Genomic DNA, 22,641 nt, shown 5'->3' with positions numbered 1-22,641 from the left:
TTCAAATATGTCTAATAAATTATATATTATTTGGTAAAAGAAAATGGCAACTTCACGTAGTTTTTTGGTTTTAAATATAGCTTCATTTGAAATTTTACATATTTTTATTTGTGTTTTCGGTTTGGCAAAAATAGATTATTTGCATTTCTATAAACCATTATTTTGATGTATTTTTTTTTTGTTTTTTTTTTTTTTGTTTTTGGTTTTTGGTTTTCCGATTCTTATATGACAAAAGGACTAGATAGGAACCATATTTGTACATTTTATATTTTAATCAAATGTTTCCACATGCAACTATAAACTATGAAGTACAAATTGCAAAGTAAATTAATCTATTTCCACAAAAAAATACTGCATAACAAAAATATAACTGCACAAATACTAGGAAACGCATAACATAAAAAATTATGAACACAAGACATTTGATGCGTTAAAACTTACGAATACATAGGCCTATTAACTAAAACTAACGGTTAGATGTGCGCGCATTGTTGTAGTTGCACGTTCTACAGCTGACGTTGTGCAATTATTTATACATTTTTACCAGCAGACATGCCACATCCTCCGCATCGTCAAATTCCATTTCCTCCGCATAGGCGTCTAACTCGAGAATTTCGAAATTCTCTGCCGCCAATTTGAAAGTATCGCTTATGGTAGCATTGCTTGTGGACGGTGCAAGTTCGAGCTCAGCTTTGCCCACCCTGCGCGCTTCATTTTCTACAATTTTACCAGCCGCCGCCACACCATCTGCTGCCACGGCTTGTGCACTGTTGCCCAAAGCAGCTGCATCATTTTCAATCATACCACAGGCGTCAACCGTCTCCGCTATATTTTCGGCTGCTTTACTCGTCTCCCGCTCTTCTTCCTCCTCCTCTTCCGTGTCGGACTAGCTGCTACTCGTCGGAGTTTGAAGTCCATTCACTTTGCCGGGAAAGTGGCAGAGGCACGCTGGTGTTGGATTGTGCGTCACATTTGCATCTAACTTCTTCGTTAACGTCTTCCAATAATCAATTTGCGCATTCAACAAGTCAATCTTCTTTTCGCGCTCCTTTATCGCCAGCGACATCAGATAGTCGTTGTTGCGGCTATTGGCACCATGCATGCCGCCAAGGCCGCTGCTGCTGCCACTACTGCTATGGCTGTGATTGTGCAGACCGCCAGCGCCAGCGCCATTACCATGGCTATTGTGTTGGTTGTGATTGTGATTGTGGTGGTTATGACTGTGACTGTGACTGCTCTTGTGTATGCCAGCATAGCCAGCGTTTGCGTTCAGACTCAGCAACAGCTGATTCGTGCTATTGATAAGACTATTGTTGCTATTGTTGTTGCCGGTGTGTGTGGCGCGTTGCAGCTGTGGCAGTGGCGGCTCCGGCGGATGCACTGCGCTTAAGCCAAGGCCATTAAGTAACAATTGTTGAGCAGCTTGTTGCTCTGCGCTCACCTGCTGGCGCGTGCTGGGCGTATGTCGGCCATTGTGGTTGCTGTGTGCATTGCTATTGGAGGCATTATTGCTGCTGCCATTATTATGGTTGTTGTTCGGTATGCTAAGCGCAGAGTTGTTACCGCCATTCTGCAGCGCTTTGAGATTAGCTAAGCTGCCGATGCTGCCGACGCGTATGCCGCCGACATTTTGTATTGTTACTTCGGGTTGTTGGGAGTGTTGTTGTTGTGAACCATTTTGTTGCTGATGCGCAGCGTTCGAAGCAAAAGAGCCGCGCTGCGACGCGTGAGCTGACTGAAGAGGGGTCGATTGACGCAAATCGGTGGCGAATATCTCATCATCCTCCTCCTCCAAGCAAACTTCCGGTATATCCTTCGAACTCAGACAGTCACCATCGTCGTCGTCCATATCCTCCGGCGGCTGTGATTGGTCATTATCGCTAATGTCCTCGGATTTGATGACAATCACGTCAGGATCCATGCCATCGTAGGCGAGGGAAGCGAGTTGCGGAAAGGGGTTCTAAGGAAGAGTAAAATAGTGCGGCATTAGTGGAGAGGTAATTAATGTTTTGAACTAGACATATATTCTGTCATACAATTACCGATAATAGATCATTTAAAAGATCTGATTAAAGGGATTGCCGAAATCACAAAAAACAAATGGTCAGGTGGCCAAACAAAGTATATTAGCTGGAAGTTAGGCCGCGTTTGAATAGGCGGAAGGAAATAAGTTCTCAAAAGTAAAGTTTTTTTTCAAAACTTCACTTTAATCCTAACTGCATCAATACTGTAATACCAGCCTAAGTCCGCTCACAATTTTTTCAAATTTTCTTTAATGAAAAACCAAATAACCAAAACAGTTCTATCACTTCTTCATACTGTTTGATTGCTTATATTTATACATATCCATACAAGGCGCCCTCAACCACACGTTTACGCAACCCGAAGTTTCTAGTACTCGTAGATGTACCCTATGATTGCATATCCCAGTTTAATCTGTCCTATGCGTAAACCGCACTTGTTATCAATCGCATAACACCATGATACCGTCAGCCCCCTACGCCTCGCTTTCACCTATACAGCAACAGAGCACGTACGCGCTTAGCGACTATCCACTTCATCTACCATCAAGTAAGCACCTCACCTCCAACGTTCTGCACCCAATTTTCTTTGATACCCTTTCCCCCCACACCCCTATCATTATGCTAGTTTGTTTCTTTTTTGAACTTACCTTTGAGTCATCGTAGTCATCGTCGTATTTGTGCTGTCGATTGCTGCCATAGCCGCCGTTGCCAATACCACTACCTCCGTTCGGCGACATCTGTTCCGATATGTATTGTGCGACCGATTCTTGCTGCGACAGTGTATTCAATAGATCCATAAATGTGCGATTGCCCTTGCCTTCGCCGCAGAGATCCTTCTTTAGCAGCAGTTTCATATTTTTATATAGTTGACGTAGTTGCTTGGACGAGCGTTGATGATAGACACGCGCATTGAACTCCTTTGCTATTTGACGCCAAACTTCGTCCTTCTTCCGATTCGATTCGGCATCGGTACGTTTATTCTCGATGACGTCCTTATATTGAGCGGCGAAGCCCAGCACCATATTGCGCTCCCGTTGCGTGTAGCGGGGAGTCTTCTCCATCTTCATGCGCTTTTTGTGAGACGTCTTGAAGCTGCTGAATTAGTAGAGTACCCAATGCAGCGAAGTAGTAGGTGTACATGTATGAAATGAAACACAAGGAAATGTCAATACGATTATTAGATGATTGAAAATCGGTTGATAAAATATTGGATTTTTTCAAATCAGCGCGATGAACTTAGTAAAGTATCTATTAAAAATGCTAGCACAGCGTGTGTGCTGAGCTGCGAGCAGAGTGAAGTGGACTGGATTGTTAGAGTCGGCCCAGCGCACGTATGACTGATAGCCGCCTGACGGGAGTAGACCGAGTTTGTGATAAAACCGTGGAAAAACTTGTAAGTGTATGCAACCACAAACACATAAACACGTAGCCACTTACACAAACACCGCTGACTAAACGTAAACGTGTGTTGGTACGTTTGTTTGCTTTAATTTTCGTTGCGTTCTTGAGCGCTTTTTCGCCTTTTTTGTTATTAATTAATAAACCTTTGACAAAAAACTCAGCCAAAGCAGGGCGCAGCGCACACTCAGCCACTCAACTAGCCCCAAACAACTAGGCAGACAGGCAACTAAGCGGCCAAACGGCCAGACAATCGTTTCGAGCTCGCAACCAAAACCCGGCCACACACACAGATACATACAGCATTGCGATATCGTCGGACGCGATAATGATAACGATTTTTGTTTTATGATAAGCTCGCATGGTTTTGGGCGAACTGTAGCTTCGCCGAGCTTAGGCTGTGGTCTGCGGTGTACTCCACTTTGTCGTTTCTCCGAACTTTACCCACTATCTCTCGCCTACACTTTCCTTCGCAGCAAGCGCTGCCACTTTTAGCGTTAATGGGCTCAATGTATACATTTGTTTGCTTGCAAAGTATTAGCCGTGGTCTACTGGCAGGAATGACGCGCTTAAATCGCTGGTGAAGGGTGGCGAGCGGCACACGAGGCATTGATATGTGGCAATGAGAGGTACCATAGAGGAATCGAAAAACACAAAAAGAGGTAAATGTGCAGTGTAAAAGGCAGAAGACTCCTTGTTAGCAGTATTTATATAATTGTTAATTGTTTGGCGCAGCTTCTCCCCTGATTTTCGAAATTTCGCATGCTGACACTGCGCGCTCAAAAATATGGCAGGAACTCAGTGGAATTCCCTTCAGGGCAAATGGAATAACCTTTACATTGTATTACAGCTATGAAAAAGCTTTTAATAGACATCTGCCGTATGGAGGCGGTAAATTTCAGGACCCGGTAGGCCCCAATTAAGGAAAGAGGTTTTTTAGTAGCGGTTGCCCTCAGCAGTCAATGGCAAACCTCCGAGTCAATTACTGCTATGAAAAAATACGCTCATAAAAAACTATCAGCCGTTTGGAAGCGACCATGAAACTGGAGACGCTTCCATTTGTGGAACAACATGAAGAAGCAAATCACGAATTGGTGGAGGAGCTCTGCCAAACAACTACTGATAATATCATCATTTTGTTTTCGGCCAATTTTTTTTTATATTTAGTTTTTGTTTTTTGTACCATATATAAAGAAAACCTTTGATATCAAAAATAATACATACCTGTCTTTATTTGCCCTCACAATTTGATACAATTGAAATTCATTCTCAACACCAGCGCTTACGCCCTGACCCCACTGAACAGAGCGATGGTTGAAAAAACACCTGATAGACTTTCAAACGCACATACATGTTTACATTTCGAATATTGGCGACAGATATCTAATCTTCAAATTGAAGTCGACGAAATCGCGGCGTAAGAAGCCCTACGCGAATACACTCACACATACTCGTACATATACAACTGCACACGAGCTTAAATGTTTATTTATAAGTAAAAATTCATGTTAACCCTATATTAATCATTAGCGAATCGATGGAAAAAATTAACAGTATGCAAACAAGCCACGCAATTGATATGACAGTGTGTAAGGTGTGTGTGTATGTATGTGTGTGAATGAGGTGGCAAGCATTGTGAGGACGGTTAAAGGCTGCGAGCGAATAACTGACTATTACAATCCATACTTTTGTACGGAACAAAGTAGACAATGACGAGCTTAAAAGTCTAAGTGAAACAAAGCACTAATTAGAACATATTTTGTAGCAAGGCATTGCAACTTTACTTGAATAAATTTTTTACAGATATATGTATGCATATGTATATGTTTTCCACTGCAAGACGCGCTTCAAGTCCAGTTTGAATTTGATATTAAACCAAATAGAAGATTTTATTGTGGTACGCAAACAAAGCGCTTCAACTGTGTACTTCAGATTGCAACACTTGGCAGGGACGGGAGGATTAACAAATAGTAGGCAGACAGCCAGACAGCCAGACATGAGCACCAACTGCAGCGGCCCTCCTCCTCCATTCAAACTGCCCTAATAGTGGCTGACGCTGCGACATAGCGGCAAGTGTGAAAATACCTGCTACTGCTGTGGAGTGAAGGAAACAAATTAAATTAGGCTATATCAACTGATAGCCACTATGCTTCAAAGCGAGCTGAGTCAGAGCTGCACATTTGTACGCACTGAAGTCTATATTTGTTATACTTAGTTTATATGCACACATTTTTATACTACATACATATGTAAGTATCGCTGTGAAGTAGACAAACAAATACGCAGGCCGCGACAGCAAAGTTTAAGATAAGATTGAAGCGCGCTGATAGCCTGATAGGCGGTTCCAAAAGCGCTGTGTGGTGAAGCTCATTGTTGAACGTTTCAGCAAGTGTAAGTAGAAGGTGAAGTGATACTTAAAAGACTCAAGTAAGTGGGGATTTACCTATGCCATGGAACGCATGTGTTTCAAAATATTTTATATTAAAAGGTCATGCGTTGAAAGAGATATTTCAACTCTAACTATGGACTGCACTATCAATGAGCAAGGATCCGTTCTCGGCATGCCGGTAGCTAGATTGATGGAGGAAATTGGGATTGTGCTTCGAAGAGCAAGATTATAGTTCAAAGGCCACTGTGTTCCAACAAAACTTCAAGACGCACAGAGACCAACTCTAGAGTGATTAAAGTTTAACATTAGGATTAAAGTTAAGTGCGTAAGTTTAAATGGGACTCCAAAGAGCCACCGTAACCAAAGTTGGTCTTTTTTATATGTGATTGAGACAAGAGATGCTCAAAAATACGGTTAAACGCTCACATATACTTTGAAAAATATGATACTAATACTGTTAAATGTCCTTGCACTGAAGGGGTTTCCAATATACAGTGCGTCAAAAAAGTTTTGGCACAGACAGGTTTTTTACACTATTTGCAATGTTTTTCATACCAGTTTTTTTTTTTTGTTACTTCTGTAAAAAAATAAAATGCATACCCCAACAAAAGCAACATGTCTTAATAGTTCTACATTAAAAACATTCATTAAATGTTCAGCGAAATTTTTTCTCTCTGATTTACAGTTTTATAATTCATTTAATCCTAGCGCGAATTTAAAATTGCTGCTGATTGAATGATTGTTTTGCTCACTATGGAAAATATTTGAAATTTTCTAAACCGATTCACAACTCTTCAATCAATTCCCACTAGGAGTTAGGCTTTTTGTTGAATTACTTGGACATGAAGTAACTTCATTTGATTGTAATAAATGTTATGTTCGAGATAGTGTGATACAAAAACACCAATAACCAAAGAATTGGCTCGAAAAAATAAACAAAGTCTTTATCTTGTTTTGAGGCCACGTATTTTGTTATTTTATAAGCTTTTCTTCTCTATTAAACAAATATGCAAACATATATACACACACACATACAATTCCTGGTTAAGTACCCAGCAAATATATATACAGCTATTACAGTTAAGAGTAAATGTGCTACGTTTCGAAATGATACGAGTTCAAACGCATGGCTTTGACGATGAGCCACAATTGCACCAATATAAGCAAAGACGCGCATACAGCCACATGTATACATACACCTTGTGCGTATGTGTGTGCATAGTACTCAATTACCTGTAAAGTCGTGCACACACAGGTGAATCTACTGATAAGAACCGATAACAATTCTGATTTCACTTCACCCTTCACCGCCCCTCTGCTCCTCTGCTCTGTGTGTTTTGATGTCGCAAGGTGTTGAGCTTCAACCAAAGCACTCAAGCCAGTGTTCTGTGCATATTTTTATTAATTTTTTATCTGTATCTATAGACATACATTCTTTTGCTTGTGTTTGTGTAGATAGTGGTTAAGGTGCCGCCATTGCAGGTTGACATCGGCAGAGCAGCAGCGATTAAATTTTTTGTGGCATAAAAACCAAAGCAAATCAGGCTTTCTTAATTATTATATTTACAGCGTTTTTAATCTATGGAAAGAAAGTTTCGCTTTACTTATGTGAGTATGTGTGTATGTATATTCTGTATGATACTTAGGCTGACGATAGTAAGTCAAAAAATTACGCATTCGAACTGACATCGATATTTTATTGGACATGAACGACTAAGTCTAGTATACAGCCCATTGAATTTCGTAACTTTAGTCTCAGTTAAACAATAAAATGTTGGCAGAATTTTTTAATAGGACTATGAATAAGTTCGTGCGGTTTTACAACAGATGGCGTAACTTGATTATTATTCCATCGATCCACATTTCCAAACATTCATTGGAGAGCTACTGTCGTAAGGCACAAACGTCAGTATAAGTTTTTTATTTGAAGCGTAAACAACAATATTTTTACCACACTTGAAAATGTCGAATTTCGTGCCAAATAATGTGTTTTTGCGGGGAATTCTTCTTCATTATTTTAATATGAAGAAAAAAGCAGCCGAAAGTCATCGTATCTTGGTGGAAGTTTATGGTGAGCATGCTCTAGCTGAGCGAACGTGCCAGAAGTGGTTTACACGCTTTAAAAGTGGTGATTTTGGCTTGGAAGACGAAGAACGCGAGGGTGCGCCGCCAAAGTTCATGGATACCGAATTGGAGGAATTGCTCGATCAAGATCCGGCTCAAACGCAAGAAGAGGTTGCAAAAACTTTGGGAGTTGATCAATCAACCATTTCCAAACGTTTAAAAGCCATGGGAATGATCCGAAAGGTAGGCCATTGGGTGCCGTATGAATTGAAGCCAAGAGACGTTGAACGCCGTTTTATGGCATGCGAACAACTGCTTCAACGGCACAAAAGAAAGGGTTTTTTGCATCGAATTGTGACTGGCGATGAAAAGTGGGTCCATTACGACAATCCAAAACGTCGGGCAACGTATGGATACCCTGGCCCTGCTTCAACATCGACGTCGGCGCAGAATATTCATGGCCTGAAGGTTATGCTGTGTATCTGGTGGGACCAGCTGGGTGTTGTGTATTATGAGCTACTGAAACCGAATGAAACGATTACGGGGGATGTCTACCGACGACAATTGATGCGTTTGAGCCGAGCACTGCGAGAAAAACGGCCGCAATACGCCGATAGACACGACAAAGTTATTTTGCAACATGACAATGCTCGGCCACATGTTGCACAAGTGGTCAAAACATACTTAGAAACGCTCAAATGGGATGTCCTACCCCACCCGCCGTATAGTCCAGACCTTGCGCCATCCGATTACTATCTCTTCCGATCGATGCAACATGGCCTGGCTGACCAGCACTTCCGTAATTACGATGAAGTCAAAAAATGGATCGATTCGTGGATTGCGGCAAAACCGACCGAATTTTTCACAAAGGGAATCCGTGAATTGCCAGAAAGATGGGAAAAAGTAGTAGTAAGCGATGGACAATACTTTGAATATTAAATTTGTAACCATTTTACGTCAATAAAGTTTCAAATTTCGAAAAAAACCGCACGAACTTATTTATAGTCCTATTACAAGCAATTTTTCATAATCGAATTATTATCTTTTCGTAATAGTGTTTATTTATTGCACGTTGAGGACCCAAAAAGTATTTCTCAGAGCTTGGTTGGTCGGGTGGGCAATTGATACCAGAAGGAAGGCTGAATAAAGCCTGCGATTGTCGCTCGAAGCAACACCTGCGGAGTACCTGATAGAGCTGTCAAAGATGGGCTTATATGGTTTGAAACTATATTTCGAGCCTTCTATTCACTTCATAAGTCTGATGAGCATCGGCAACACAAGATATATTGAATGACTGAGAGTAACTCTGATGACTTCTACAGAAGCTGTAGGAACGAGGAGTGTTAGAAACTTAGAAATATTTGCTTAGAATTTTTTGGAATGGAAATGCTTCAAGGATCTGAGGGATGCAGCTTAGCTAAGTATACGGCAATTGTTCTCAAATTCCTTTACTCCACGCATGGGTTCCATTGCGAGGTGGGGCATGATTTAAATGGCCCGAGAATAGGCCCAATCGCGAGCATTGGCGAGATGCCGATATAAATTACCGACAGCTACTTCAAGCCAACCTAACTACCCTTTTTTCCATTAAAAAAATTTAGCTGACGTAATTGGCTGCCATTACAATCACCTGTTTACAATCTTAAAGTGGAGTACATTTTCGCTATTTTATAAGCCTGTTGAGAATTGTACATATATGTATATGTTAGCGATATGAAATAATAAGCAAATAATAACAACTCGCTTAGACGAAGTTCAATTAAACAATAAAAATCCTTCTTCAATATAAATCAATCACAACAACGTGACTTTGTACTCAGAATTATTGAACCAAAATGTTGGGTATATTTTTTATGGGCATTCCACATGAAGCTCTATTAGACCCAGAACACAGTGTAACTAAATTTTTAATTAATTTTACTTAAAACATAAAAATAAAGTGCATACATGCGTTTTATTATGCAGAATGCAGCTCAAAGACTTCAGAGAAAAGCCATAAACAATATATAACTTCTGCTCAAATATGAACGAGACTGATTTAATAAAACACAAACGGTTAATTATTGTTCAATTTTTATTTTATCTCCTTCAAAGTAATCACCATTGGAGGCGATACACATATGCCAACGTTTTTTCCAATCATCATAGCATTTCAGGAAGGCCGATTTCGGTATTTTCGGTATGGATTTCAGTTCCTTCTTCGAATTCTCTTTTATGACTTCAATTGTCTCAAAATGTTTTCCATGGAGCGGCAACTTGAGCTTGGGAAACAGGAAAAAGTCACATGGAGCCATATCAGGCGAATACGGTGATTGCGGAACGATATTAACATTATTTTTGTTCAAATAATCGCGAACAAGACGTGATGTGTGAGCTGGTGCATTATCGTGATGCAAGAACCATGACTTGTTGTCCCACAATTCCTTCCTTTTAAGACGAATGTTCTCGCGCAAACGCTTTAAAACGTCTAAATAATATTCAGCGTTAACCGATCGGCCTTGCGGAAGGAATTCCGAGATCACCACACCTTCGTAATCGAAAAAAACAGTTAGTATAACCTTAATTTTTGAGTGACTTTGGCGTGGTTTTTTGGGTTTCGGCTCCTCCGGGGAGCACCATTCCGAACGATTTGTACCACTGGAAAACACGTGCACACGATAGAGCAGAGTCCCCATAGGTTGTCTGCAACATTTTTAAGGCGTCTGAAGCCGAAATTTCGTTGGAATAACAAAATTTCAAACAAATTCTTTGTTCAACTTGAATTTCCATCGTTAAATTCGAAAAACACACTCGAGCTTGACTTGTTTACAGTAGCACAGAAAACAAACTATATGACATATCACGCTGAAATTTGCCATGTAAGCTTATAACAGTTCTACCATCCAACAAAAAATTTATTTTTGCCATATGTCATCCGCGGACCGTTTTATTGATAAAGTCTCGTTCATATTTGAGCAGAAGCTACTTGTATACGATATGCACGTATATGTATATGTATATGTATATAAGTACAGATACGATGTATAGTAAATGTCTACGCACACGAATTCTTTTCAACATATCGGCTGACTCAAAAATATTTTTCAAGCGGAAATACATACAAGTCGAATATTCTTAATACCAAGAATTCAGCTCAGTTTATGCGAATACATACACACACGCAGCAGTTTATATTTCGAAAAAACGAAGAAAAGCGCTGCTGAAGCTACATTTACGAGTATACATGTCTATTTATATATAATATGTATTTAGATATGTATGCTTGTAGCGCGGAAAATGGGAAATTTATTTTTGGCCAAGCCAAAATCATAAACAAGAAAAGTCCAAGAGAGCGAAAGGGATGGCAGAGCTCGAACTTCCGTATGTGTTTCAACTTTTCAATCTGCGCGATCTGAACGACTAGAGGAGAGCAACGCTTAGTTGCAACTCGCCGAGGGCACTCAAGAAATAAAATTAGTGTTTTTCACAGAAGGCAAAAACAGAACAGAAAGTATTATTAATATTAAAAAATAAATTAAAATTTTATATTTGTTTACATTTAAATTTTTTTTATTTGATATGGAGCGCGAGTTAAAGCAGTGAGAGGGCAATTTTTCAATAGATATGTATTCAATTTTTTTAACAAAAATATGTACAAATAGAATTTTGTTAATATAGGTTAGCAAGGGAGACCATTTACGTTTTGTCTTTGAAATAGAGAGATTCAGAAGCTTCAACAAAAAATACCATTAAAGATAAATGCAGAGGTTTAGAAATGGCGCAAAAAGGGATTCATTAACCTAAAAGTTACAAACAAAATATTTGGAAATTTGAGAGGCTTTCTTTTTGAAATGATGAGATTTAAAATTTTCAATAAAAATATAATTAAAATTAAGTTTTCAGCTTTAAAAATATTGGAAAAGTGAATTCATTAACTAAAAGTTGGTTAATGGTAAAACTTAACACTTTCAACGCGAGATATAATTAAAAAAAATGTTGAATTCTAAAAGGCTTTAATGGTAGATTCAGTAGCTTAGAAATTGCAAAACAAAAAAATATTTGGAGAGCTAAAAAAGTGTGACAATTTAAAATATATAGTATTTGAGCTTTGAGAAAAAGTTACGAAAGTGGATCATTTTATCTTCGAATTTGCTAGAAAAAAGTATTTAGAATTTTGAAGTGGTTTGGAGACTGTTGATATTTAGTTTTTGGAATGGAGAGATTTAACAATTAAAATAGAACAAAAACACATTTAAATATTCAATTTAAAGCTTAGAAAAACCATAAAAGCAAAAATTTGTTGCCGAGGTGAGAGTTGGGACTTTCAGTATTAATTTCAGTATTTCAAAACTAAATAAGTTCCAAAAACATAAAATAAGGATAAGAAACGTAAAAAATTTCAAATCTAAAATCTAACTCTGTTTAATGAATGAAAGACGAATTTGAGAAGCCTGCGCATTGGAGAGAAAGAGCCAAAATTAGCCACAGTGCATTTTCTATCTATAATTAGACGACCAACATTAAAAATTATCTGCTCAGTACAGTAGGTTCTGTTTTTATGCGGTAGATACGTTCCGCAAGAAACAGCATAAAAAAAAACAGCATAAAAAAAGCTACTAGTTCTATAGTAAAACTATAGGTACGTTTCAAATGCTAAAACCGCATAAATCTGAAATAATATAATAAAATCGCATAAAAAAGGGCACTAGTCCCATATTATAACTATAGATACGTTCCATAGACCGCATGAATCTGTGATGAGTTTTTGCTTAGCTGGTTTAGAATCTTGTTTATATGTATATTACAATTCCCGATAGGTCGACATGCATTTTGTAATTTAAAAAAAAACCGCACTATTTCAAAACCGCATAAAAAAAAGCCGCATAAAAACAGAACCTACTGTATGTTGAAACCGTAGATGCTTCAGAGAAGTGCTACGCAACTTCTTTAAAAAAAATCTATAAATTTCGGCTGAATAGAAAATATAGCAAAAAATTAATACCTTTTTTCAAACCAAATTCATAAATTACAAAACACCCTTCACATAATTCTCACAGCCGTACATACATACCTGAAATTAAATCTATTACCGCGCGCTTTCGAAATGTGCACTCAAAATTGCTGCTATGTTCTAACCCCTCCTCCAACTCATAAGCAATGCACACCCACCAGCCAACAACAAATTCGAAATTCTGATTCAAAATCAAAGCGAACTGCTTACGTTTCGCTTTTGTTGATCAACACGCGTATACGCAACCAAGAAGTCAATTTAAACAAACAAGCAGCCACCAACTGAACGTATGTATGTGTATGTGGGTGTGTGGGAGCGCCTGTAAAGGTGTACGAGTAAAAAGAACAAGCAGTTGATCGGCCAGCGCATCAACCGAACGAACAAATGAGCGATCGCGCACAGAAGCCACTAACGCTTTAAACCTTGGACTAAAATTAAATCGAAATGAATTCACGCCAAGATGTGGTGGCCAAAAAGTTCAAGCGAAAGCGGACGGGAACGCGATTGCACAAAAGAGCGGCAAGAAGGTGTTGGTTGGCGCGCACACACACACGCAATGTGTGAGTGTGTTTTCGAGCACAAGAGAGTGAGAGAGAAATTTCGTTGGCAGACATGTGCGCGTGTGTGTGGGTAGGCCGGGTTGGCCAAAAGCTGCTGGCTGGCTGGCTGTTGCGTCTTCTTATAAGCAGGCCACAAGGAAAATCGGAAAATTGGAAAACTGAAAAGTCCGCAGAAAGTCGTCGTCGTTGTTGTGAGCGGTGCGTAAGAATGCAACGCCAACGCTGGCAGCTAACGTTTGTAAATGTAAGCGTGTTTGTGTGCTCGCGTATTGCTGAACTATTGTTTATTTTCACATCCGCCAAAAGCAGCAAGACACACAGCATATGGTGGCCTGTTTGAGATCGTGATATGATCTTACCTCTACGAAAATAGCCAAATGGCAGCAATCCTATGGATGTTACTCCGCTTCTGCGCTTCTACTAAAAATCTACTTTTTCTAATCACTTTAGTGACCGATCGTTACAAGTGGCGTTTGCTCAGCCTGATCAGTAATGGATCGAATATTTTCTTCAGTTTTATTTTTCTTTAATTGTGTTTTCTTTACTTTTGTTTGAATGCACAGATTCACTAATGCTTTATTTGTCTTGTCTTGTCTGGCCGTGCTCTGCTTTACTAAGTACTTCCACCTCAACGATTACGACAAAGACGCGTGCACAGCGTTCAAAGACAGAACACAGACTAGCCTAAGAGTTGTGCTCGTACAAAGACGATGTTTGAATTCTATTTTTAATGAAAATTATTTCACCAACAATTCATAGCAAAGGAATACAGCGTATTTGAAGAACGTTAATGTGGGCGAGCGCCCAAAGTGGCGGAAAAGCGGTGGGTGGGAGGACGGCTCGTCGCTTTGCGATCAGGTCAGCCAAAAGAACTGCTTACATGCTGCACTATTGATGATTTGGATTGTTTCGAAAACTCAATGAAATCACGGCACTGAGACATAGGCAACCGACGTGTCGCTATGCGAATGTGCACTGAATCACAAAGATTAACTCAACTTGACGCTGAGCATTGAAAATTGTCTGCGCTTGGTCGGAACGATGTCTTTTAGAAATGGCGTTCAATTTTCTTCGTGAAAAACCTTTGTGTAATTTCGATGAATCCAATACAACTTAGAAAAAGTATATGCGTTCATTTTTGCTTAAGGAGACACCTACACACATATACTTATATATGTATTACTTGAGTTTATAAAGACTTTAAGTTAAATTTTCCAATTTTAAGAACTGAGGATCAATAAAGAAGTTGCAGTTCTAAGCTCCTAATTTTTATATGCCAAACAAATCCTCTTAGCTCTCGTAATTTGTATTGGGCCATAGCTTATTTTGAAATTCATACATACATAAATCCTATTGGGCGGTTTATTTGAACTTGAGCTCAAAAGACAATCTATGCTCCACATTGGCTTAGGCTCCATATTTATACTATTTAGAAGACTCAAATACTGGTGGATACAAATTTTACATCTTCTTCTACGTATACGGCTCAGCCATTTGTTGCTTTAGGCGGATACCAAATAACTCGCCCAGTTGAATATTTCCTTTGCGAACTTGCGGCAACTATTCCTAGCAAGAGCAAATAGGACCTTCGATGACTACAAATACTTTTGTGCAGTACTTTAGAGCTGGATTACTTCGTTTATATTTTCGTAAAACTCACACCTTTCGAGTGCATCACCTCAAAAACCGTATTACCCATTTTTGCCATTACACAGTTTTCAATCTAGAAAGCACAATGATGAGAGACAGTTCATATTTTTATGGAACGGAAAGCATCAAAAAACCGGTCAAAACTTTAATCCGCCAAACTTAACTAATTTCTACCATAGCTCATTCCTGCGGAACTACCGATTATGTATTACTTAATAGGAACCGTAAGGCAATCAAATCTACTCCATATGACGAAAATAATGGCGTCTAAGGTAGTCTGTGCGCCACTAAAGATTACCCCAGTATTCAGACATCAATGCCCATTGTCTGAAAGGAAAGACTGCCAATATGTATGGAGAGAGGAGAGGAAAGCACTTACTGACGAATGCTGAGCAAAACCAAAAACATGTTTAGAATTGTTTATTATGCTCATGGTAGCTTCTTATATAGCTTCTTTCTTTTTTTTAGAATTTCACTACCACGCTGTGCAGCTTTTCCGGGAAGTACTTAGTTTTTGCGCAGGTGTTGAAGCTGCACCAGCGCTACCTGTATGCGTATGGAGTTCCGGATCAATCTTATTTTTACTGTAAAACTGGGACCAATAATAATCTCTGATACCATTGGTTGAGTAGCACGACGCCACAGTGCTCTGGTACCCACATATGTACATACATAAGTCCAAGCTTGTTCGTCTTCGTTATAGGACTTCGGCTCAGCTTACATTGATGGATCATTGAAGATGTACGCATAGCCTAGTTGTCCCCATTGATCTTATGCCATATAAAATTCGTAAATTCTCAAAATACTTATAATTAATTGATATGTATATTTATATCTACTTACATATACATACATACATACATATTTATTTGTACATGAAGTCACTTGTAATGTGTGCCATTAAAAGCGCAGAATAAATACTAAAACCATTTCGTTTCAAGACCAAATGGCCCCACATATATTTAGTACTTTCGTATGACTCAGCGTCCAAGCGGCTGACTGACTGCCTAACGACCCGACTGTGTGTGTGCCTGACTTCGAGGCAGAGCGTGCCAAAAACAAAAAAGGGGGAAAGCCAAAGAGAGCAAGCCGTGTGCAACGAAAAATTTCCAAGAGTGTGCGATTGCTAATCTCGGACTAAAAATAGTAACAAATACCGACATATTTACAAAAACGAATGCTTGCTTAAACAAAAATATACAACATTTACTAAAGAGTCTATAGGCAATATATATTGAACTATTTAGATAAACAGACATTAGTAATGACAGAAGTTATTTGAATGATTGAATTGAAAACAATTAAATACACATGCGAAACTTATTACATATGTATGGGTATGTAAGAAGCAGCAGAAGCGATTTATGAAAAGTTGCTCATTTCGGGGCAAGGTAAAAAAATAGTTGTGTAAGACAGAACTTTGGCTGCCAGATTACAAAAAAATGGGTATTGAACTCTGGTTTGTCTAGGAGTTATTTTAAGACCAGTTCAATTACCTCCTCGAAACATCCGCGCTGCGGCTGTTGCTACTGCTGCCACACTACGCACACAAGGCTCATATAAATTTATAAACAAAAAGAAGAGGAAAGGAAACACGTCTCTATGGCAAGCCATAAATAAATCTGAACTCATCTCCGCACTTAACGCAAACGAACCAACGCAAAGCAACACCAAGGCAATGCAGAGCAGGGCACAGAGTTTCTACTCCAGCATAGAAGGCAAAAGGAATAAGCGCGCCGCGCGACCAACAGCACACTTCTACTACTACTACACACACACACAAACATTGCTACATGCAATTTTCAATAACACACACTTGGAAAGCCACGTAAGTGAGTGAGTGTGTGCGTATAATTCCCTTGTCACGGTGAGCCGACCCTCTGTGTATTGAATTGACGATCAGCACGATCATCAAATGTTGCTGCTACGTACTTATGTGTTGGTTTTGCTGCCACTTTGCTTTGAAAAAAAGTTTCAAAATCAAATTGGGAAAAGTACGATGCGCGCATTACACAAAAAGCATATTTCCAAAAGCACACACAGCAACCCATGATCAGTGCTGAAGACACGATCAGCGGCAATGCGATGCTAAGGTACTCCCATAAGCAAAGTCAAGCACACACACATGGACGCACACATACAAGTGTAGCGTCAGAGCTGAAGCAATATAAAATACAAACTCGAAGAGTTTATTTTTAAAACATGTATAAAATATACAAACACACATACAATCATACAGAAGCGCACAATCGAACAGTAAGTAAGTACAAGTAGCAGCAGCAACAGTAGTAATTATAACAAAAACCACAACAACCATAGCAATTGCATACATAGAGAGCCGGTAAACAACAATAAGTATTTTGTACAAATGTTAAATTACCGATTTTCCAACAAAAGTCCGAGCGTCGTCTAATGACACAGACAGCCCGTGCCACAATTCGTTATACGATCGAGGCTGTGTGTTTTTCGAATGTTCTTAGAAGAGCCAAAAAAGTGAGCTAGGCTATTTTATTACGTATGTATATGTACGTTTGTATATTTGTATGTAAGTGCATCATGATTGTTTTTGTGCAACATATTGACTTTCTGACTTTTTCGATTTTATTTTTTTTTTGTTGCGGGGTCGCACCAATGCGAAAGTATTGATTGTTGTTGCAAAAAGTATGAAACATTAAATTATTAAAATGTTGTTGTTGTAGCTGTAGTGGCATAAAGTGGCATAAACATTGCCCATACATGTACGGTGAATGCTGCTGGAATGACAGTTCTTGGCTGGATATACATTCGAGTCGTTGCGGTAATGAAGAACCGACAGTTGTGGGAACGAAAATGCTCACTTTAACCGGCTCGTTGCACGAAATCTTATACGGGAGTTATTGATAGAATGAATAAATGAAAAAAACAACAATAATATTTCAATTGAATAATGAATAATGAAACGTGTGTACCAGTACATATAGCACCTAAAAGTGTGTAATTTTCGTTTCCTTCCTCTTAATCAGCACTATAACCGCCTAGTATTTTTCCCCAATCTAACTGAGCAATTTAGAGACATGAAGTGAAATCTACTTCCTGCTGCTAAAGCGTTAAGGTCCACAGCCTGTCGCAAACTCGTTCTCCCTCTTTCTTTCAGATGCAATGGACAAGGATAGAGGCTTTTGAAAATACCGCACTAAGGAAAGGAGCGAAATGTTTACTGATCTCACCAGAAAACCAAATTTAATGCGAAGCATTTATGATCTCAATTAAAGAGCTTAACAGACGGTTTGCGCTTGAATACACGAGCGGACACCGAAAGGTAAAGCCTAAACCAGCTCCTTTCAGACTTAGTATGTCGATCTAATTGTATCCTCGTTTTTCAGTTTTTCAAAACTTTACAACACTTAAGTGTTCTAAAAACCTATAAGCTTCTCTCTGTGAGAGCTGCTTGGCAATTTTTGAGCTTGGTAAAATATGTACAACACTGTCGTGGATCCTCACAATCTTTTTGGCAGCACAGCGCCAATATGTATTACGTAATGAGGTATTGGAGTATTACGAGAAATCCGCAATCCACCAATGACGCGACAGAAGTATCTGGTATATATAACCCTCTGGGTTTTATATTTTTATAAGGCTGCATAAACCTTTCGTGTATATCTTAACGGGCTTCTATGGCCATCAAGTGTATTATTTCTAAGAGTAGCCCGCCTAACCTGGCCTAAGACCACTCTCTCTTAACTTTCTTCCTCGCACAGTTATAGCATTCCCATTAACGGGGACAATAAGCGCTTCAAATTCATACTCAAACGAGCCCATATTTAATTATGCATTGAAATGCCAGTAATCCTACGAATTGGCTACTAATTATATTATAGCGTTTCATATGCAAAAACAAAAATAAAAAAAGAAGCACTCAACTGTCCTTTGGCCTAAAACGAGCCGGAAAATGAGCAAATAATAGCCACTAAGTCGCTGTATATTTTGGTTTAGTCTGACCGCAGTCGATACGTTTTGAAACTAATCGATAGCAATTTAATGTCGAGCGAGGAGGCAAAAGCAATAAAAAATGCGGCTAAGTGAGGGTTGGAATATGGATAGAATTGAGACACTGCGTAGAAAAAACCACAGCCTAGCGACAGTCAAAAGCTGTACCAGGCACAAATATAGTCAGCAACAACAGAAATTAAAGCAAAACAAAACCAAATCCTGAAACAAGGTAACCACAAGGATAATCACCGCTGAAGCCGAAGGAAAAATCAACAAAGCAATCAGAAACAAGCAAAGCTGTGGCTGGCAAAGCGAGCTAAGAATCGAAGTGAAATTAAATGACAAGCCTTAGATCAAATGGAAAATGACGAATGGGAAAGGTACAAAAGGGGCGGGAATGGGCAAATAGCAGATGGATAATTGAACGCAGCAGGCGAGCAAAAAAAATTGGACTGGCAACATGAAAAAATGCAGGCGAACTTCAAAAGAAACAGTAGTTTTGTGGTGACAGTAAATAAGAGTGTATGGGTGTGGGTAGTAGAACAAACAAGAAAGGACAAGGCGCGCGAAAGGTCTCAAACTTCATTTGAGGCGCAGCACGCTCGCCACCTAAACCTGGCACTTTTCATAGGGTAGATTTAGCACAGTGGCAGCAGCGACTTATGGCTACTTTTCTACATATTTACGTACTTATTTCTATGTGCACATGTAAAATAGACAAGTTGATGTCATAATCGTGAAAATAAAGAACTAAGTACTATTAAAATGTGCCCTCGAGCACACACACATTGGCAAGCATTTGGATGTCGATAGGATATTGAGCGCAAAGAAAGCCCACGTAGACACAGCAAAGCAAATGGGAGAAAAACGAGGAGTGGCCGAAGCGCTCATACAAAAACGAAATCGGCAACGCGTTTCAAAACGTGAACACAAGCCAGCCAGCGAGCCAACAAGCAAATAGCCTTCGATTCGGGAGGTGGCAACAGCCATTTGTTGGACGAGTCATAGGACACGTTTCAAATGCCGAGTGCAGTGAATGTGTTGAACCCAACTTGGTTGAGAAGCGTAATGCAGTTTAACGGCAATGTTGAAACAATGGTGCTGCTGGTGGTGGTGGTGGGTCTTATGTAAAGCCGAGCTGTAGCACTTCAGCAGGGGGGTAGTGGATGGGTAGATATGTGCATGGCGAGGCTGCTGTTTTTGGTTCTGATGAGCAGTCATTGAGCTATAAAATAGGTATAATAGAGAGACAGAGACAAAGAGAGAGCAAAAGCGAAAGCGCGAAGTCATTAGCTGAAGGCAGACTTAGAAAGGGCGCATTGGGCGATGGAGAGCGCTGCGTGTGCTATTTCAGAACTAACTAAAGCTATCAAAACAGTAATGCAGCATTACTTGCATGCCGTTTGTTTGTGTGCGTTAATGTGTATGTCTGTATGTGTGCGTCATGGAAAAAACTTGTAACCTTAGGTGCTAGTAACAAATAAATATATGCAAATATATAAATGTATGTACATAGTTATATAGAGAGCAGCAACAACTTTGATAACAAACTAATGACTTTTTATGTGCAGGAAATCGGTGTGAAAAACACAATATGGCGTATAATCCTGCCTTAAATGACGCAGCCTCAAATTGATAAGGCATACTTTGAGGGGTATTGAAAGAACAGCCGTAGATTACCATTTAGAAATGTAATTATTCCGTCGACAGGCAAATCTACGCTACCGTAACGGCCAAGTGAATTAAATTAACCACATAAAATTATTACTCGTTGAAGAAAAAATAATATAAATTTATTTGTTGTTTAATATTCGCTGAAGTCTGAACTACTCCTTTTTAACTTGTTCTCATCCATATGTCACATGTCCATGAACACATACGTATGTATGTATGCTGAGCCATAACACACTAGTTAAGCCTAACGCCAAAACCGGAAAGGGTGAAAAAGCCGAGTCTAAAAATTACCAACTGCGCGTTTTTCAAGCACAATAAATTCCAATTAGTTTCATATATTAACACTATTTCTCATACCACAATTTTAATTTTTTATTTTATTAAACTTCAATAAAAACTCACACTCACCAGTTTCAGTAATTTTCCTGGCGCACAAATACACTTCTCTTTCTTCGTTCAGCAGTTTGCCACTATACAACAGAAGGTACTTGCCACATTCGATTCGTATAAAAGCCTGCGTTGAGCTTTGCTTATCCTGTCACGGCCGCTCGCAGTCCGTCGACTTTATTTATTCGGTCTGTTGGTGATGAAATATTTGGCTCAATGCTCCATCAACGTTTGGGGCCTCACACACTCACACATATAAACACACATAAAGCACACACACACGATATTCAAAAGAAGATGTCCTTTCGATAGTATGGCACGAAAATAACAGAAATATTTAATGAACTGCACACTGTGAGCACAACAACACAACTGCTACTGCTGTTGTTCTTCCTGTGTAGCTGCTCCTCCGTTCGAATTCGTTTGGTTCACGCTATGGCTTGTGTTTAGTCAAGTTTTTCCTATTTTTGAGTTAGCTTTTCCCTAGCTGTCACAGCCGCTCAGCTCAACCCCAATCACTGCTACGCTTGAAACGAATAAACTCGAACTGGGTTTTGTTTTATCGGTGACAGGGAAACGTCTGCTGCCGCCCCTTTACTTGTTTGCATAAAACCAGTCCACCACCTCAACGTTTGCTTTCCAATGTTATTGCTGTTGTTATTGCAGTAGTTGTTGTTGCTTTCATAATATGACAAGATTGTTTCTCTGCGATTTGTTTAGTTTTGAGTTTTTCAACCCCCACCAGTGAAATGTCAAAGCGGAATTGTCAAAATTTGTTAAGGAAATGGGCTGCAGATGACGCTGTGTCAAGGCAGAACATCTGAAGTACAGTGAAACCTCTGTTGGACCACAGTGTAGACTGTGAGCCAGCCATTGACAACTTGGTTATTTAGTAATTTATATGTGAAGTGATTTATATAGTTTGCTTCCTTTAATCCGTAAGCAAAATTAGCTAAGAATATCATATGATATTTCAATTAGAGTTTTGTAAAACAATATAAAAAAATACGTGTGACACAAAACTCACTAGCTTGCGTAGCTATTTAAAAAAGTTTTGTATTTATAGTAACTTTTTTTGTATTGCTTTTGCCTCAAAACTTTGTTCAAATGTTTGATTCGAAAATGAAACCTGCTTTAGAAAAATAACATTTTTATATCTATGTCATTTGCGACATTGTGGCTTTTTTTCAATGGTACATCAAATATCCTGATTCCAATTCACCTGAGATATACTCCAATGCGTCTTCGTAAAAGTTATCCACCTCTACACCGTCTTCGATATTCTTTTTTTTACATCGCGTCAGAATACTTAATGCTTTTACACAAAAAATTCTAATTTCGTGGCATTTCTTCTTTAATTTTACTTTTTTATACTGTTTCATATATTTTTCCCCTCAACTTCCACAACTAAAAATTCATTTCATTAATGACACTTATAAAAATTTTCAGCTAATGAATTCAAAAGAATTGTCAAATAAGTAAGTTCAAATTTTTTGTTTTGCCTACTTGACTCACTGTATACACTGTGGGCGGGAC

General features: G+C 39.1%; 1 protein-coding gene across 5 annotated transcripts; it reads right to left on the bottom strand.

Annotated features, from left to right (window-relative positions):
* On the bottom strand, positions 1-21,734 carry LOC129239052 (probable serine/threonine-protein kinase DDB_G0282963). Of its 5 annotated transcripts, none has more exons than XM_054874327.1 (3): positions 21,127-21,734; positions 2,672-3,119; positions 1-1,960 (listed from the first exon to the last, which is right to left on the bottom strand). In XM_054874327.1, the coding sequence occupies exons 2-3, from the start codon at positions 3,089-3,091 to the stop codon at positions 887-889; spliced, it is 1,494 nt and encodes a 497-aa protein (XP_054730302.1). In that variant the 5' UTR covers positions 3,092-3,119; positions 21,127-21,734; the 3' UTR covers positions 1-886. The 5 variants fall into 5 exon arrangements, with proteins under 5 accessions (XP_054730302.1, XP_054730300.1, XP_054730303.1 ...); XM_054874325.1 differs by having other exon boundaries at positions 2,672-3,116; XM_054874328.1 differs by lacking the exon at positions 21,127-21,734 and adding an exon at positions 13,785-14,080.
* Positions 21,735-22,641: the final 907 nt, after the last annotated feature.

Source organism: Anastrepha obliqua, chromosome 2 (genome assembly GCF_027943255.1).
Source record: "Anastrepha obliqua isolate idAnaObli1 chromosome 2, idAnaObli1_1.0, whole genome shotgun sequence".
NCBI lineage: Eukaryota > Metazoa > Arthropoda > Insecta > Diptera > Tephritidae > Anastrepha > Anastrepha obliqua.
The sequence above is the reverse complement of the archived record's forward strand: the minus strand, read 5'-3'. Positions and strand labels throughout refer to the sequence as shown.